Raw genomic sequence first — 19,592 nt, forward strand, 5'->3', positions numbered from 1 at the left:
TGGCTAGGCTAGTGTGGCACAACAGTGTTATAAGGGGGTTAGCTATAGCTGGCTAGGCTAGTGTAGCAAAACAGTGTTGTAATGGGGTTAGGTATAGCTAGCTAGGTTAGTGTAGCACAACATTATTATAATGGGGTTAGCTATAGCTAGCTAGGCTAGTGTAGCACAACAGTGTTATAATGGGGTTAGCTATAGCTAGCTAGGCTAGTGTGGCACAGCGGTGCTATAATGGGGTTAGCTATAGCTAGCTAGGTTAGTGTGGCACAACAGTGTTATAATGGGGTTAACCTGTTTCTGGATATTAACAACCTACCATATTAACATTGTGTACTTTCACCTCTGTTCCCCAGGTAGGGGGTACCTGGACAAGCTGGGTCTGGTCCTGCGGCTCATGCGTGCATTGCGTATCTTGTACGTGATGCGGCTGGCGCGCCACTCCCTGGGCCTCCAGACCCTGGGCCTGACCATGCAGCGCAGCACCCAAGAGTTCAGCCTCCTCCTGCTCTTCATCACCGTCGGCATGGCCCTCTTCTCTCCCATGGTGCACCTGGCCGAGAGTGAGCTGGCGCCCAACGCCGCCACCGCGCCCCAGCACAGCTTCAGCAGCATCCCAGCTTCCTATTGGTGGGCCATCATCTCCATGACGACCGTGGGCTACGGGGACATGGTGCCGAGGAGCATCCCAGGTCAGGTGGTAGCGCTGAGCAGCATCCTGAGTGGAATTCTCATCATGGCGTTTCCTGCTACTTCCATCTTCCACATGTTCTCCAGGAGCTACCAGGAGCTGAAGCTGGAGCACGAGAGGCTGTGGAAGGAGGAGACGGGGGCCGTTCTGGCCGCTGACAACCTGGAGAACAGGAGGGAAAGGGAGGTGGAGAGGGAGGCGGAAGTAGAGATGAAGGCGGAAGCTGTCGCGGAAACGGACAGCTACTGGCCCAGACGCCGAGACTTTGTGGAGTCTCTGTGCCAGTCCCCAGGCTATGCTCCCGGCTTGGGGGGGAACAGAGGGGTGATGGGAGGGATGACAGAGGGGCAGCAGGCTATACTCCCGGCTGGGGGGAACAGAGGGATGATGGGAAGGATGACAGAGGAACAGCAGGCTATACTCCCGGCTGCAGCATTCTGATCTGAAGCAGGATACCAGACCTGATGCTAACTCCTACATTGTAAAAAGTGGGATGACACTGTTGTTCATCTGAATTGCCTTTTCTGATTGGTATAATAGAAAATTAGGCTTTGGTTCGTTCAACTTGTTCTATGCTATTTGTCTGAAATCAAATAACACATTTGAGAGATCAGTTTTCTTCTTTTTTCAAATCTTGTCTCATCGCTGCAACTACCCAACGGGCTCGGGAGAGGCGAAGGTGGAGTCATGCTTCCTCCGAAACTTAACACCCGCCCCACTTAACCGAGAAGCCAGCCGCACCAATGTATCAGAGGAAACACCGTTCAACTGATGTCCAGGGTCAGCCTGCAGGCACCCGGCCCACCACAAGGAGTCGCTAGAGCACGATGAGCCAAGTAAAGCCCCGCCGGCCAAACTCTCCCCTAACCCGGACGACGCTGGGCCAATTGTGCTCTGTCCTATGGGACTCCTGGCCACGGCCGGTTGCGGCACAGCCCGGTCAGCCTCTAGCACTGCGATGCAGTGCCTAAGACCACTGCGCCACTTGGTCTGTGATTTTCTTTAATTGAATGAAATCGATATTCGCATTAAATAATGGTGGGTGCAATGTAGCGGTGGCAGCCTATCAGAAGAGATCAGAATGTAGCCGTGGCCTAATGGGGGGCGTGGTTTTCAGTTTGTTAATTTTGGCCACCCGTGAGAGTGAATGTCATTCTAGGTAATGTGTTCTGTTTTTAAAAAACATTTATATATTCACTGCCGTCACGGAAGCTGAAATGATATCTACATTTATTTTATTTTAACCAGGCAAGTCAGTTAAGAACAAATTCTTATTTTCAATGACGGCCTAGGAACAGTGGGTTAACTGCCTGTTCAGGGACATTTGTACCTTGTCAGCTCAGGGGTTTGAACTTGCAACCTTTCTGTTTCTAGTCCAACGCTCTAACCACTAGGCTACCCTGCCGGCCCGTACATAAGTACATAAGTACTGTGATACTAAAGAGCCTGGAAAGGTTCCCGTTGACAAGATGGTCACCATTTGGTTACGATATTGTAACCAGTAAATGTGAAAGATTAATTTAAAGAACGTGTTTGGAGTCATTACTTCATGTTATGAAACCAACTTAATACCTTGAGTAGCCCTTTACACTCGTACCTGTATATGGATTCAAAATGGCAGATTCGGAAACTAATAAACGCCTTTAATTGGAACGCAGAGGCTGTACGGTAACATGCTATACATGACGTCAGAGCTCAGTGTCTGTACGGTAACACGCTATACATGACGTCAGAGCTCAGTGGCTGTACGGTAACACGCTATACATAACGTCAGAGCTCAGTGGCTGTACGGTAACACGCTATACATAACGTCAGAGCTCAGGGGCTGTACGGTAACATGCTATACATGACGTCAGAGCTCAGTGGCTGTACGGTAACATGCTATACATGACGTCAGAGCTCAGGGGCTGTACGGTAACATGCTATACATGACGTCAGGGCTCAGTGGCTGTACGGTAACATGCTATACATGACGTCAGAGCTCAGTGGCTGTACGGTAACATGCTATACATGACGTCAGAGCTCAGTGGCTGTACGGTAACACGCTATACATGATGTCAGAGCTCAGTGTCTGTACGGTAACATGCTATACATGACGTCAGGGCTCAGTGGCTGTACAGTAACATGCTATACATGACGTCAGGGCTCAGTGGCTGTACAGTAACATGCTATACATGACGTCAGGGCTCAGTGGCTGTACGGTAACATGCTATACATGACGTCAGGGCTCAGTGGATGTACGGTAACATGCTATACATGACGTCAGGGCTCAGTGGCTGTACGGTAACATGCTATACATGACGTCAGGGCTCAGTGGCTGTACGGTAACATGCTATACATGACGTCAGGGCTCAGTGGCTGTACGGTAACATGCTATACATGACGTCAGAGCTCAGGGGCTGTACGGTAACATGCTATACATGACGTCAGAGCTCAGTGGCTGTACGGTAACATGCTATACATGACGTCAGGGCTCAGTGGCTGTACGGTAACATGCTATACATGACGTCAGGGCTCAGTGGCTGTACGGTAACATGCTATACATGACGTCAGGGCTCAGTGGCTGTACGGTAACATGCTATACATGACGTCAGAGCTCAGTGGCTGTACGGTAACATGCTATACATGACGTCAGAGCTCAGTGGCTGTACGGTAACATGCTATACATGATGTCAGAGCTCAGTGGCTGTACGGTAACATGCTATACATGACGTCAGAGCTCAGTGGCTGTACGGTAACACGCTATACATGACGTCAGAGCTCAGTGGCTGTACGGTAACGTGCTATACAGGACGTCAGAGCTTTTTTGACTGACAGCCGTTCTGAAATTGAGCACCGCACACGACAAGAAGTGGCCCCCATCCCTCCCACTAATTGGGCAACTTTTCCCATTTTTTGTTGTCTGAGGGAAGGAAATGTTGTAAATCACGAGGGCTCAATATATTTTTTGCAGATTAGCCATTGGAGGACTAGAATAAATACAACTTCGCCCGTCATTCAAGAAACACCCTCAACATGTGTACCTCACATTTCCATATCATATACAGTTATCAACGGTTATGATCACTATGTTAGATGTACAGTTACCAGATGACATGGCGTCAAACCCAGGGTTGTCCTGAACAGAATGAGCCTGTTAGTTGTATTGTTGTATTGTATACACATCTGAATCCATTCCACCAAAACTACCATCTGCTTCTCTGAATAATAATATGTATTTCTATTGAACATTTATTTAACTAGGCAAAGTCAGTTAGGAACTAATTATCATTTTTAATGACGGCCTAGGAACAGGGGAACTGCCTTGTTCAGGAACCTTTCGGTTACTGGCCCAACGCTCTAACCACTAGGCTACCTTTCGGTTACTGGCCCAACGCTCTAACCACTAGGCTACCTTTCGGGTTACTGGCCCAACGCTCTAACCACTAGGCTACCTTTCGGTTACTGGCCCAACGCTCTAACCACTAGGCTACCTTTCGGTTACTGGCCCAACGCTCTAACCACTAGGCTACCTTTCGGTTACTGGCCCAACGCTCTAACCACTAGGCTACCTTTCGGGTTACTGGCCCAACGCTCTAACCACTAGGCTACCTTTCGGTTACTGGCCCAACGCTCTAACCACTAGGCTACCTGCTGGTTACTGGCCCAACGCTCTAACCACTAGGCTACCTACCGCCCCACTAAAAGCCAAACACTGTAACATCGTATTTTATAATTTAGCTAGTCATGTTGGCAATAGAACAAGCTCTGAAATTATGCCCACCTGACCCAGATTCCAAATATAATGAACCGTTTTGTGATTGCGTAAACAACAACAGTAATTGTGTAAAGGCAATGATGCCGGGCTGTGTTCCAAAGAACACAACTACAAGTTCGCTTGCTCTACTTCCTCAACGGCACAGCTAGCAGACCTCAAAAGCACTTTATAGATGACAACTCTTCTCTGACTCATAAGCGTCCATTGAAATGACTTAGGAACTGTGTACACTTTGAAGAGGTGTGTGGCCACTTGGAGACACCAGTTAGACCTCTCACTCAAACCCTTGTCCACTTGGAGACACCAGTTAGACCTCTCACTCAAACCCTTGTCCACTTGGAGACACCAGTTAGACCTCTCACTCAAACCCTCGTCCACTTGGAGACACCAGTTAGACCTCTCACTCAAACCCTTGTCCACTTGGAGACACTAGTTAGACCTCTCACTCAAACCCTTGTCATTTTTTGTCTTGTGTTGCACCTACCCCACATTTTTCCAAGAATATTCTTATCATCATGTTACTGAACGTATTTTCAGATTTCGTTGTGGTGAAAAGTACAGTCAATGTAAAAGGCACATCAAATCAACAGTGTGATATTTTGATTCGGGTCTTGTGTCAGGTGAACTGTTGTGTCCCCACCTTTAGTCCAGTCATTTCCCCCATTAATCTCCACGGTTCCCTTTTCATTTCTACCGTCAGGTTCCCTATTTCTTCTGTGAGAACCATTTCAATTCAGCGCTATCCGTATAGGAAAATATGTGTAAAGGGGTTAAAAGGCAATGGATTTACTTGAATGGAACACAATTGAATACATTTGGATAGTGAGAAATCTACGTGGTACAACATGAAAAAATGGGTTGTATATATATATATATATATATATATACAGTGGGGCAAAAAATAAAGAAATCTTGCTTGTTTGTAGGTGACCAAAATACTTATTTTCCACCATAATTTGCAAATAAATTCATTAAAAATCCTACAATGTGATTTTCTGGATTTTTTTCTCCCTCATTTTGTCTGTCATAGTTGAAGTGTACTTATGATGAAAATTACAGGCCTCTCTCATCTTTTTAAGTGGGAGAACTTGCACAATTGGTGGCTGACAAAATACTTTTTTGCCCCACTGTATATATATATATATATATATATATATATATATCACAGTTTTTTTTATCTCCTTGGTGCAATTTTCACAACTCTTACATGTTGACCACACCGCTCGCCTTGCAAAATGCATGTACACATACATGTCCTCAATCATTGTACCCACACTGCTCGCGCACGCCAATGAGCGTCCGCGTTAGCCAGGCGCAAAATTTTTAACTTGGTTCTATTTGTGACGTTCAACGCGCTTCCCGCCTCTCCCATCTCCTCATTGGTTTTTAGGAGCATATATCCACGTGGGTGATTGGAAGATGAACTGAGGTTCACACTCCAGTCCTGTTGGTTTATATCCCAGGGTAAATTAACTAGCGACAGCAAGCTAGCTAGCTAAATTGCCATAAATGTTTAACGCTTTTTGACCTGTCCCCAAATTAATATAATTGGTTCAGAGTTAGTTTTTGACATTTCAACCTGAACGTCCTGATCTCGTCTGGTGTGGGGGGACCAAATCACTCTGCTCGCGTGCAACCTGAACGTCCTGATCTCGTCTGGTGTGGGGGGACCAAATCACTCTGCTCGCGTGCAACCTGAAAGTCCTGATCTCGTCTGGTGTGGGGGGACCAAATCACTCTGCTTGCGTGTAACCTGAAAGTCCTGATCTCGTCTGGTGTGGGGGGACCAAATCACTCTGCTCGCGTGCAACCTGAAAGTCCTGATCTCGTCTGGTGTGGGGGGACCAAATCACTCTGCTCGCGTGCAACCTGAAAGTCCTGATCTCGTCTGGTGTGGGGGGACCAAATCACTCTGCTCGCGTGCAACCTGAAAGTCCTGATCTCGTCTGGTGTGGGGGGACCAAATCACTCTGCTCGCGTGCAACCTGAAAGTCCTGATCTCGTCTGGTGTGGGGGGACCAAATCACTCTGCTCGCGTGTAGTCTGAACGTCCTGATCTCGTCTGGTGTGGGGGGACCAAATCACTCTGCTCGCGTGCAACCTGAACGTCCTGATCTCGTCTGGTGTGGGGGGACCAAATCACTCTGCTCGCGTGCAACCTGAAAGTCCTGATCTCATCTGGTGTGGGGGGACCAAATCACTCTGCTCGCGTACAACCTGAAAGTCCTGATCTCGTCTGGTGTGGGGGGACCAAATCACTCTGCTCGCGTGCAACCTGAACGTCCTGATCTCGTCTGGTGTGGGGGGACCAAATCACTCTGCTCGCGTGCAGTCTGAAAGTCCTGATCTCGTCTGGTGTGGGGGGACCAAATCACTCTGCTCGCGTGCAACCTGAAAGTCCTGATCTCGTCTGGTGTGGGGGGACCAAATCACTCTGCTCGCGTGCAGTCTGGTAAGCATGTTATTACAAAACTCAAAACGGATCATCGAAAAGGCAAATCATACAGTCAATACAGTCAATACAGTCAATACATACAGTCAGACAGATTAACGGGACGTGCACTCAAAGCATGTGCTGACCAGCTGGTGTCTTCACTGATATTTTTAACCTCTCCCTGACCCAGGCTATAATACCTACATGTTTGAAGCAGACTACCATAGTCCTTGTGCTCAAGAATGCCAAGGCAACCTGTCTAAATGACTATTGCCCCATAGTACTCACATCTGTAGCCATGAAATGCTTTGAAAGGCTGGTCATGGCTCACATCAACATCCTGTACACACGGGACCCACTCCAATTCACATACCGCTCTAACAGATCCGCAGATGATGTCATCTCTATTGCTCTCCAAACTGCCCTTTCCCACCTGGACAAATGGAACACCTATGTGAGAACATCTACAGCTCAGTGTTCAACACCATAGTGCCCTCCAAGCCCATCACTAAGCTAAGGACCCTGGGACTGAACACCTCCCTCTGCAACTGGATCCTGGACTTCCTGATAGGCCGCCCCCAGGTGGTAAGGGTAGGCAACAACACATCTCCACGCTGATCCTCAACACTGGGGGCCCTCAGGGGTGTGTGCTTAGTCCCCTCCTGTACTCCCTGTTCACCCACGATTGCGTGGCCACACACGACTCTAACACCATCATTAAGTTTGCAGACGACACAACGGTGGTAGGCCTGATCACCGACGACGATGAGACAGCCTATAGGGAGGAGGTCAGAGACCTGGCCGTGTGGTGCCAGCACAGCAACCTCTCCCTCAATGCCAGCTGATTGTAGACTACAGGAAACTGAGGGCAGAGCCCACGCCCCCATCCACATCGACAGGGCTGGAGTGGATCAGATCGAGAACGTCAAGTTCCTTGGTTTCCACATTATTATGGTCCACAAACACTTCCTCCTCAGAAGGCTAAAAAGATCGGCATAGGCCCTCAAATCCTCAAACAGTTCTACAGCTACACCATTGAGAGCACCTTGACTGGCAGCATCACCGCCTGGTATGACAACTGCATGGCATCCGACAGCAAGGCGCTACAGAGGGTAGTGCGTACATCCCAATACATCACTGGGGCCGAGCTCCCTGCCATCCAGGACCTCTATACCAGGCGGTGTCAGAGGAAGGTCCTTAAAATGGTTCAAGACTCCAGCCACCCAAGTTATAGACTGTTTGCTCTGCTACCGCACGGATAAGTCAATACATCACTGGGGCCGAGCTCCCTGCCATCCAGGACCTCTATACCAGGCGGTGTCAGAGGAAGGTCCTTAAAATGGTTCAAGACTCCAGCCACCCAAGTTATAGACTGTTCTCTCTGCTACCGCACGGATAAGTCAATACATCACTGGGGCCGAGCTCCCTGCCATCCAGGACCTCTATACCAGGCGGTGTCAGAAGAAGGTCCTTAAAATGGTTCAAGACTCCAGCCACCCCAAGTCATAGACTGTTCTCTCTGCTACCGCACGGATAAGCGGTACCGATGCACCAAGTCTGGAACCGATCCTGAACAACGTCTAGCCACTTCAAGCCATAAGACTGTTAAACAGTTAGTCCGGGTAGCTATTGGTTAACTATTTAACTATCTGCATTGACCCTTTTTTTTGCACTGAAGTTTTTGACTCATCACATACTCTGGTGTTACTGTTTATTACCTCTCCTGTTGCCTAGTTACTTTACTCCTACCTATATGCACTCTACCCGTTCAAAAGTCTGGGGTCACTTAGAAATGTCCTTGTTTAAAAAAAAAGAAAAACACCTATTTTTTTTGTCCATTCAAATAACATCAAATTGATCAGAAATACAGTGTAGACATTGTTAATGTTGTAAATGACTATTGTAGCTGGAAACGGCAGATTTTTATAGAATATCTACATAGGCGTACAGAGGCCCATCACTCGGCAACCATCACTCCTGTGTTCCAATGGCACGTTGTATTAGCTAATCCAAGTACATAGGCCCATTATCAGCAACCATCACTCCTGTGTTCCAATGGCACGTTGTGTTAGCTAATCCAAGTACAGAGGCCCATCACTCGGCAACCATCACTCCTGTGTTCCAATGGCACGTTGTGTTAGCTAATCCAAGTACAGAGGCCCATTATCAGCAACCATCCCTCCTGTGTTCCAATGGCACGTTGTGTTAGCTAATCCAAGTACATAGGCCCATTATCAGCAACCATCCCTCCTGTGTTCCAATGGCACGTTGTGTTAGCTAATCCAAGTACAGAGGCCCATTATCAGCAACCATCCCTCCTGTGTTCCAATGGCACGTTGTGTTAGCTAATCCAAGTACAGAGGCCCATTATCAGCAACCATCCCTCCTGTGTTCCAATGGCACGTTGTGTTAGCTAATCCAAGTACATAGGCCCATTATCAGCAACCATCCCTCCTGTGTTCCAATGGCACGTTGTGTTAGCTAATCCAAGTACAGAGGCCCATTATCAGCAACCATCCCTCCTGTGTTCCAATGGCACGTTGTGTTAGCTAATCCAAGTACAGAGACCCATTATCAGCAACCATCACTCCTGTGTTCCAATGGCACGTTGTGTTAGCTAATCCAAGTACATAGGCCCATCACTCGGCAACCATCCCTCCTGTGTTCCAATGGCACGTTGTGTTAGCTAATCCAAGTACAGAGGCCCATTATCAGCAACCATCACTCCTGTGTTCCAATGGCACGTTGTGTTAGCTAATCCAAGTACAGAGGCCCATTATCAGCAACCATCACTCCTGTGTTCCAATGGCACGTTGTGTTAGCTAATCCAAGTACAGAGGCCCATCACTCGGCAACCATCCCTCCTGTGTTCCAATGGCACGTTGTGTTAGCTAATCCAAGTACAGAGGCCCATTATCAGCAACCATCACTCCTGTGTTCCAATGGCACGTTGTGTTAGCTAATCCAAGTACAGAGGCCCATCACTCGGCAACCATCCCTCCTGTGTTCCAATGGCACGTTGTGTTAGCTAATCCAAGTACAGAGGCCCATTATCAGCAACCATCACTCCTGTGTTCCAATGGCACGTTGTGTTAGCTAATCCAAGTACAGAGGCCCATCACTCGGCAACCATCACTCCTGTGTTCCAATGGCACGTTGTGTTAGCTAATCCAAGTACAGAGGCCCATTATCGGCAACCATCCCTCCTGTGTTCCAATGGCACGTTGTGTTAGCTAATCCAAGTACAGAGGCCCATCACTCGGCAACCATCCCTCCTGTGTTCCAATGGCACGTTGTGTTAGCTAATCCAAGTACAGAGGCCCATCACTCGGCAACCATCCCTCCTGTGTTCCAATGGCACGTTGTGTTAGCTAATCCAAGTACAGAGGCCCATTATCAGCAACCATCCCTCCTGTGTTCCAATGGCACGTTGTGTTAGCTAATCCAAGTACAGAGGCCCATTATCAGCAACCATCACTCCTGTGTTCCAATGGCACGTTGTGTTAGCTAATCCAAGTACAGAGGCCCATTATCAGCAACCATCCCTCCTGTGTTCCAATGGCACGTTGTGTTAGCTAATCCAAGTACAGAGGCCCATCACTCGGCAACCATCACTCCTGTGTTCCAATGGCACGTTGTGTTAGCTAATCCAAGTACAGAGGCCCATTATCAGCAACCATCCCTCCTGTGTTCCAATGGCACGTTGTGTTAGCTAATCCAAGTACAGAGGCCCATTATCAGCAACCATCACTCCTGTGTTCCAATGGCACGTTGTGTTAGCTAATCCAAGTACAGAGGCCCATTATCAGCAACCATCCCTCCTGTGTTCCAATGGCACGTTGTGTTAGCTAATCCAAGTACAGAGGCCCATCACTCGGCAACCATCACTCCTGTGTTCCAATGGCACGTTGTGTTAGCTAATCCAAGTACAGAGGCCCATTATCAGCAACCATCACTCCTGTGTTCCAATGGCACGTTGTGTTAGCTAATCCAAGTACAGAGGCCCATCACTCGGCAACCATCACTCCTGTGTTCCAATGGCACGTTGTGTTAGCTAATCCAAGTACAGAGGCCCATCACTCGGCAACCATCACTCCTGTGTTCCAATGGCACGTTGTGTTAGCTAATCCAAGTACATAGGCCCATTATCAGCAACCATCACTCCTGTGTTCCAATGGCACGTTGTGTTAGCTAATCCAAGTACAGAGGCCCATCACTCGGCAACCATCACTCCTGTGTTCCAATGGCACGTTGTGTTAGCTAATCCAAGTACAGAGGCCCATTATCAGCAACCATCCCTCCTGTGTTCCAATGGCACGTTGTGTTAGCTAATCCAAGTACAGAGACCCATTATCAGCAACCATCCCTCCTGTGTTCCAATGGCACGTTGTGTTAGCTAATCCAAGTACAGAGGCCCATTATCAGCAACCATCCCTCCTGTGTTCCAATGGCACGTTGTGTTAGCTAATCCAAGTACAGAGACCCATTATCAGCAACCATCCCTCCTGTGTTCCAATGGCACGTTGTGTTAGCTAATCCAAGTACAGAGGCCCATTATCAGCAACCATCACTCCTGTGTTCCAATGGCACGTTGTGTTAGCTAATCCAAGTACAGAGGCCCATTATCAGCAACCATCCCTCCTGTGTTCCAATGGCACGTTGTGTTAGCTAATCCAAGTACATAGGCCCATTATCAGCAACCATCCCTCCTGTGTTCCAATGGCACGTTGTGTTAGCTAATCCAAGTACAGAGACCCATTATCAGCAACCATCCCTCCTGTGTTCCAATGGCACGTTGTGTTAGCTAATCCAAGTACAGAGGCCCATTATCAGCAACCATCACTCCTGTGTTCCAATGGCACGTTGTGTTAGCTAATCCAAGTACAGAGGCCCATTATCAGCAACCATCACTCCTGTGTTCCAATGGCACGTTGTGTTAGCTAATCCAAGTACAGAGGCCCATTATCAGCAACCATCACTCCTGTGTTCCAATGGCACGTTGTGTTAGCTAATCCAAGTACAGAGGCCCATTATCAGCAACCATCACTCCTGTGTTCCAATGGCACGTTGTGTTAGCTAATCCAAGTACATAGGCCCATTATCAGCAACCATCCCTCCTGTGTTCCAATGGCACGTTGTGTTAGCTAATCCAAGTACAGAGGCCCATTATCAGCAACCATCACTCCTGTGTTCCAATGGCACGTTGTGTTAGCTAATCCAAGTACATAGGCCCATCACTCGGCAACCATCCCTCCTGTGTTCCAATGGCACGTTGTGTTAGCTAATCCAAGTACAGAGGCCCATTATCAGCAACCATCCCTCCTGTGTTCCAATGGCACGTTGTGTTAGCTAATCCAAGTACAGAGGCCCATTATCAGCAACCATCCCTCCTGTGTTCCAATGGCACGTTGTGTTAGCTAATCCAAGTACAGAGGCCCATCACTCGGCAACCATCCCTCCTGTGTTCCAATGGCACGTTGTGTTAGCTAATCCAAGTACAGAGGCCCATCACTCGGCAACCATCACTCCTGTGTTCCAATGGCACGTTGTGTTAGCTAATCCAAGTACATAGGCCCATTATCAGCAACCATCACTCCTGTGTTCCAATGGCACGTTGTGTTAGCTAATCCAAGTACAGAGGCCCATCACTCGGCAACCATCACTCCTGTGTTCCAATGGCACGTTGTGTTAGCTAATCCAAGTACAGAGGCCCATCACTCGGCAACCATCACTCCTGTGTTCCAATGGCACGTTGTGTTAGCTAATCCAAGTACAGAGGCCCATCACTCGGCAACCATCACTCCTGTGTTCCAATGGCACGTTGTGTTAGCTAATCCAAGTACAGAGGCCCATTATCAGCAACCATCCCTCCTGTGTTCCAATGGCACGTTGTGTTAGCTAATCCAAGTACAGAGGCCCATTATCAGCAACCATCCCTCCTGTGTTCCAATGGCACGTTGTGTTAGCTAATCCAAGTACAGAGGCCCATTATCAGCAACCATCCCTCCTGTGTTCCAATGGCACGTTGTGTTAGCTAATCCAAGTACAGAGGCCCATTATCAGCAACCATCCCTCCTGTGTTCCAATGGCACGTTGTGTTAGCTAATCCAAGTACAGAGGCCCATTATCAGCAACCATCCCTCCTGTGTTCCAATGGCACGTTGTGTTAGCTAATCCAAGTACAGAGGCCCATTATCAGCAACCATCACTCCTGTGTTCCAATGGCACGTTGTGTTAGCTAATCCAAGTACAGAGGCCCATTATCAGCAACCATCCCTCCTGTGTTCCAATGGCACGTTGTGTTAGCTAATCCAAGTACAGAGGCCCATTATCAGCAACCATCACTCCTGTGTTCCAATGGCACGTTGTGTTAGCTAATCCAAGTACAGAGGCCCATTATCAGCAACCATCACTCCTGTGTTCCAATGGCACGTTGTGTTAGCTAATCCAAGTACAGAGGCCCATTATCAGCAACCATCACTCCTGTGTTCCAATGGCACGTTGTGTTAGCTAATCCAAGTACAGAGGCCCATTATCAGCAACCATCCCTCCTGTGTTCCAATGGCACGTTGTGTTAGCTAATCCAAGTACAGAGGCCCATTATCAGCAACCATCACTCCTGTGTTCCAATGGCACGTTGTGTTAGCTAATCCAAGTACAGAGGCCCATCCCTCCTGTGTTCCAATGGCACGTTGTGTTAGCTAATCCAAGTTTATAATTTAAAACGTTTAATTGATCATTAGAAAACACTTTTGCAATTATGTTAGCACAGCTGAAAACTGTTGTTCTGATTAAAGAAGCAATAAAACTGGCCTTCTTTAGACTCGTTGAGTATCTGGAGCATCAGCATTTGTGGGTTGGATTACAGGCTCAAAATGGCCAGAAACAAAGACCTTGTTTCTGAAACTCGTCAGTCTATTCTTGTTCTGAGAAATGAAGGCTATTCCATGCGAGAAATTGCCAAGAAACTGAAGATCTTGTACAACGCTGTGTACTACTCCCTACACAGAACAGCGCAAACTGTCTCTAACGAGAATAGAAAGAGGAGTGGGAGGCCCCGGTGCACAACTGAGCAAGAGGACAAATACATTAGAGTGTCTACAGACACCTGTAAAGTCCTCAACTGGCAGCTTCATTAAATAGTACCTGCAAAACACCAGTCTCAACGTCAACAGTGAAGAGGCGACTCCGGGATGCTGGTCTTCTAGGCAGAGTTGCAAAGAAATCTCAGACTGGCCTATAAAAATAAAATATTAAGATGGGCAAAAGAACACAGACACTGGACAGAGGAACTCTGCCTAGAAGGCCAGCATCCCGGAGTTGCCTCTTCACAGTTGACGTTGAGACTGGACAGAGGAACTCTGCCTAGAAGGTCAGCATCCCGGAGTCGCCTCTTCACTGTTGACGTTGAGACTGGACAGAGGAACTCTGCCTAGAAGGTCAGCATCCCGGAGTCACCTCTTCACTGTTGACGTTGAGACTGGACAGAGGAACTCTGCCTAGAAGGCCAGCATCCCGGAGTCGCCTCTTCACTGTTGACGTTGAGACTGGACAGAGGAACTCTGCCTAGAAGGCCAGCATCCCGGAGTCATCTCTTCACTGTTGACGTTGAGACTGGACAGAGGAACTCAGCCTTGAAGGCCAGCATCCCGGAGTCACCTCTTCACTGTTGACGTTGAGACTGGACAGAGGAACTCTGCCTAGAAGGCCAGCATCCCGGAGTCGTCTCTTCACTGTTTCTTTAAACACTCAACTTTAGGTATTTCACTGTTAGTTTACCCCTGTCGTTTATGAAGCATGTGACAAATAACATTTGATTTGAACTCTGGTGTTTCTAGTGCCGTGTTCTTACCAACTGAGCCACGTACAGGACCAGTACAACACATAAGTACAATACAATACTGTAAAACACAAAGCACAATTACAATAGAGATGGATGATGTATGATTGTGTCATGAAATGTGGTTAAAAGTCATGGAGAAGTCTTGGAAAATGTGTAGGAACCCTTAACAATGATTAATCAGAGGTCTCTACAGCATAATGCATCATTTGTGTATTTGGGTGAACAGAGTCTAATGGGACCTGTTGACAGAGAGGTGCCCGGATTCTCGCAGTGATGTTTGAGTATTTAACATAGTGCGTCAAAGTTGTTTCCGCGGATCACAAGAAGCCAAATGGACACAAACTAAATTAAATGTAAAAGGCTTTGAAAATTAAAAAGCTTGTGGCTCGGTTGACATTTCACATTTTCATGTAGTCTAAATAATAGCCTTTAAATGTGGTTAAATCATGGAGAAGTCATGGGGAAAAAGTGAACAAACCTGTATTTCAAGTTGCAACATATTTATTTGAGCACTCAACTTCCTTTTCCCCTTTGGTTAACTTGAATAAATAACACAAATACAAGCTACAGTTGTTGTTGTTTTTTCTCCTTTGGTGCTATTTCACAAGTCTGTGGGGAATTTAAAAACCTTTTAGTACAAACCTCCAAACTAGTAACACTAGGATCTTAATTTGATCAAATCAAATTGCTAAGAACTTAAAGTGTATTTGAATTTTAAAAAGGCTTCTAAAGTTTGTAATCTTCACTTTTAAAGGTCAAACTTGATTTGCCCTCACACATTTTTTTTTAAATCAACCCCTACAAAAATACACACGGATTATAATCCACATAAATCACATTTCCTGTTGCTGCAGGATTATTTTCCTGCTGTAGCAAAGTGGCTCAAATTAAGATTACCCCGGTGCAGACAGTGTTGAAGAAACAAAAGTTTATTCCTCAAACAGGTGCAGGCAAATGACAGGTCAAGGCAGGTAGAGGTCAATAATGCAGAGAGGGTGTAAGGTACAGGACAGCAGGTGGGCTCAGGGTCAGGGTCAGGATAGGCAGAACGGTCAGGATCAGGGTCAGGGTCAGGATAGGCAGAACGGTCAGGGTCAGGGTCAGGGTCAGGATAGGCAGAACGGTCAGGGTCTGGGTCAGGGTCAGGGTCTGGGTCAGGGTCAGGGTCTGGGTCAGGGTCAGGGTCAGGATCAGAATAGGCAGAACGGTCAGGGTCAGGGTAGGCAGAACGGTCAGGGTTAGGGTCAGGGTAGGCAGAACGGTCAGGGTCAGGGTAGGCAGAACGGTCAGGGTCAGGGTAGGCAGAACGGTCAGGGTCAGGGTCAGGGTAGGCAGAACGGTCAGGGTCAGGGTCAGGATAGGCAGAACGGTCAGGGTCAGGGTCAGGGTAGTCAGAACGGTCAGGGTCAGGGTCAGGGTAGGCAGAACGGTCAGGGTCAGGGTCAGGGTAGGCAGAACGGTCAGGGTCAGGGTAGGCAGAACGGTCAGGGTCAGGGTAGGCAGAACGGTCAGGGTCAGGGTCAGGGTAGGCAGAACGGTCAGGGTCAGGGTTAGCAGAACGGTCAGGGTCAGGGTCAGGATAGGCAGAACGGTCAGGGTCAGGGTCAGGGTAGGCAGAACGGTCAGGGTCAGGGTCAGGATAGGCAGAACGGTCAGGGTCAGGGTCAGGATAGGCAGAACGTCAGGGTCAGGGTAGGCAGAACGGTCAGGGTCAGGCTCAGGGTCAGAGTCAGGGTCAGGGTCAGGGTCAGTGTCAGTGTCAGGGTCAGGGTCAGGGTCAGTGTCAGGGTCAGGGTCAGTGTCAGTGTCAGGGTCAGGATAGGCAGAACGGTCAGGGTCAGGGTAGGCAGAACGGTCAGGGTCAAGGTCAGGGTCAGGATAGGCAGAACGGTCAGGGTCAGGGTCAGGATAGGCAGAACGTCAGTACAGTCAGGGTCAGGGTCAGTGTCAGGGTCAGTGTCAGGGTCAGGGTCAGAGTCAGGCTCAGGGTCAGGGTAGTCAGAACTGTGAAACTAGAAAACTGGAACTGGCGCGAGCAGGGAAACAAAACACTGGCAGGTTCTACGAACAAAACAAACTGGCAACAGACAGAGAACACAGGTATAAATACCCAGGGGATAATGGGGAAGATGGGCGACACCTGGAGGGGGGTGGAGACAAGCACAAAGACAGGTGAAACAGATCGGGCGTGACACAGTCTTACATCCAAAACCTTTCATTGTGTATTCATTTTGTTCGTAGACATCTTTCACCACACAACTTTTTATCTAAAACATGTTTACTGTGAAATATAATAATCACCAAAACACAAGTCTGCCAGCAGAGTGCTCATGTTCTGTCTGCCCTCCACCATCACCTTAGAGGGCAGTCTGCCAACAGAGTGCTCATGTTCTGTCTGCCCTCCACCATCACCTTAGAGGGCAGCCTGCCAACAGAGTGCTCATGTTCTGTCTGCCCTCCACCATCACCTTAGAGGGCAGCCTGCCAGCAGAGTGCTCATGTTCTGTCTGCCCTCCACCATCACCTTAGAGGGCAGTCTGCCAACAGAGTGCTCATGTTCTGTCTGCCTCCACCATCACCTTAGAGGGCAGCCTGCCAGCAGAGTGCTCATGTTCTGTCTGCCCTCCACCATCACCTTAGAGGGCAGCCTCCCAGCAGAGTGCTCATGTTCTGTCTGCCCTCCACCATCACCTTAGAGGGCAGCCTGCCAGCAGAGTGCTCATGTTCTGTCTGCCCTCCACCATCACCTTAGAGGGCAGCCTGCCAGCAGAGTGCTCATGTTCTGTCTGCCCTCCACCATCACCTTAGAGGGCAGTCTGCCAGCAGAGTGCTCATGATCTGTCTGCCCCCACCATCACCTTAGAGGGCAGCCTGCCAGCAGAGTGCTCATGTTCTGTCTGCCCTCCACCATCACCTTAGAGGGCAGCCTGCCAGCAGAGTGCTCATGTTCTGTCTGCCCTCCACCATCACCTTAGAGGGCAGCCTGCCAGCAGAGTGCTCATGATCTGTCTGCCCTCCACCATCACCTTAGAGGGCAGCCTGCCAGCAGAGTGCTCATGTTCTGTCTGCCCCCATCATCACCTGAGAGGGCAGCCTCCCAGCAGAGTGCTCATGTTCTGTCTGCCCCCACCATCACCTTAGAGGGCAGCCTGCCAGCAGAGTGCTCATGTTCTGTCTGCCCCCACCATCACCTTAGAGGGCAGCCTGCCAGCAGAGTGCTCATGTTCTGTCTGCCCTCCACCATCACCTTAGAGGGCAGCCTGCCAGCAGAGTGCTCATGTTCTGTCTGCCCCCACCATCACCTGAGAGGGCAGCCTCCCAGCAGAGTGCTCATGTTCTGTCTGCCCCCACCATCACCTTAGAGGGCAGCCTGCCAGCAGAGTGCTCATGTTCTGTCTGCCCCCACCATCACCTTAGAGGGCAGCCTGCCAGCAGAGTGCTCATGTTCTGTCTGCCCTCCACCATCACCTTAGAGGGCAGCCTGCCAGCAGAGTGCTCATGATCTGTCTGCCCTCCACCATCACCTTAGAGGGCAGCCTGCCAGCAGAGTGCTCATGTTCTGTCTGCCCTCCACCATCACCTTAGAGGGCAGCCTCCCAGCAGAGTGCTCATGTTCAGTCTGCCCTCCCCCATCACCTTAGAGGGCAGCCTGCCAGCAGAGTGCTCATGTTCTGTCTGCCCCCACCATCACCTTAGAGGGCAGCCTGCCAGCAGAGTGCTCATGTTCTGTCTGCCTCCACCATCACCTTAGAGGGCAGCCTGCCAGCAGAGTGCTCATGTTCTGTCTGCCTCCACCATCACCTTAGAGGGCAGCCTCCCAGCAGAGTGCTCATGTTCTGTCTGCCCTCCACCATCACCTTAGAGGGCAGCCTGCCAGCAGAGTGCTCATGTTCTGTCTGCCCTCCACCATCACCTTAGAGGGCAGCCTGCCAGCAGAGTGCTCATGTTCTGTCTGCCCCCACCATTACCTTAGAGGGCAGCCTGCCAGCAGAGTGCTCATGTTCTGTCTGCCCTCCACCATCACCTTAGAGGGCAGCCTGCCAGCAGAGTGCTCATGTTCTGTCTGCCCTCCACCATCACCTTAGAGGGCAGCCTGCCAGCAGAGTGCTCATGTTCTGTCTGCCCCCACCATCACCTGAGAGGGCAGCCTCCCAGCAGAGTGCTCATGTTCTGTCTGCCCCCACCATCACCTTAAAGGGCAGCCTGCCAGCAGAGTGCTCATGTTCTGTCTGCCCCCACCATCACCTTAGAGGGCAGCCTGCCAGCAGAGTGCTCAAGTTCTGTCTGCCCTCCACCATCACCTTAGAGGGCAGCCTGCCAGCAGAGTGCTCATGTTCTGTCTGCCCCCACCATCACCTGAGAGGGCAGCCTCCCAGCAGAGTGCTCATGTTCTGTCTGCCCCCACCATCACCTTAGAGGGCAGCCTGCCAGCAGAGTGCTCATGTTCTGTCTGCCCCCACCATCACCTTAGAGGGCAGCCTGCCAGCAGAGTGCTCATGTTCTGTCTGCCCCAACATCACCTTAGAGGGCAGCCTCCCAAGCAGAGTGCTCATGTTCTGTCTGCCCTCCACCATCACCTTAGAGGGCAGCCTGCCAGCAGAGTGCTCATGATCTGTCTGCCCTCCACCATCCCCTTAGAGGGCAGCCTGCCAGCAGAGTGCTCATGTTCTGTCCGCCCTCCACCATCACCTTAGAGGGCAGCCTCCCAGCAGAGTGTTCATGTTCTGTCTGCCCTCCACCATCACCTTAGAGGGCAGCCTGCCAGCAGAGTGCTCATGTTCTGTCTGCCTCCACCATCACCTTAGAGGGCAGCCTGCCAGCAGAGTGCTCATGTTCTGTCTGCCCTCCACCATCACCTTAGAGGGCAGCCTCC

General features: G+C 49.4%; 1 protein-coding gene across 1 annotated transcript in view; it reads left to right on the top strand.

Moving 5' to 3' along the window:
• The window catches only part of LOC109876757 (potassium voltage-gated channel subfamily G member 4-like), a 14,300-nt gene extending 12,797 nt beyond the window's left edge, over window positions 1-1,503 (top strand). Inside the window, exon 7 of the mRNA XM_031817268.1 lies at window positions 351-1,503. Coding sequence (XP_031673128.1) covers window positions 351-1,126 — 776 coding nt within the window. The 3' untranslated portion in view covers window positions 1,127-1,503. The remainder of the gene's footprint in view (window positions 1-350) is intronic.
• The last annotated feature ends 18,089 nt before the right edge of the window (window positions 1,504-19,592 follow it).

Source organism: Oncorhynchus kisutch, unplaced genomic scaffold, assembly GCF_002021735.2.
Source record: "Oncorhynchus kisutch isolate 150728-3 unplaced genomic scaffold, Okis_V2 scaffold972, whole genome shotgun sequence".
Lineage (NCBI taxonomy): Eukaryota > Metazoa > Chordata > Actinopteri > Salmoniformes > Salmonidae > Oncorhynchus > Oncorhynchus kisutch.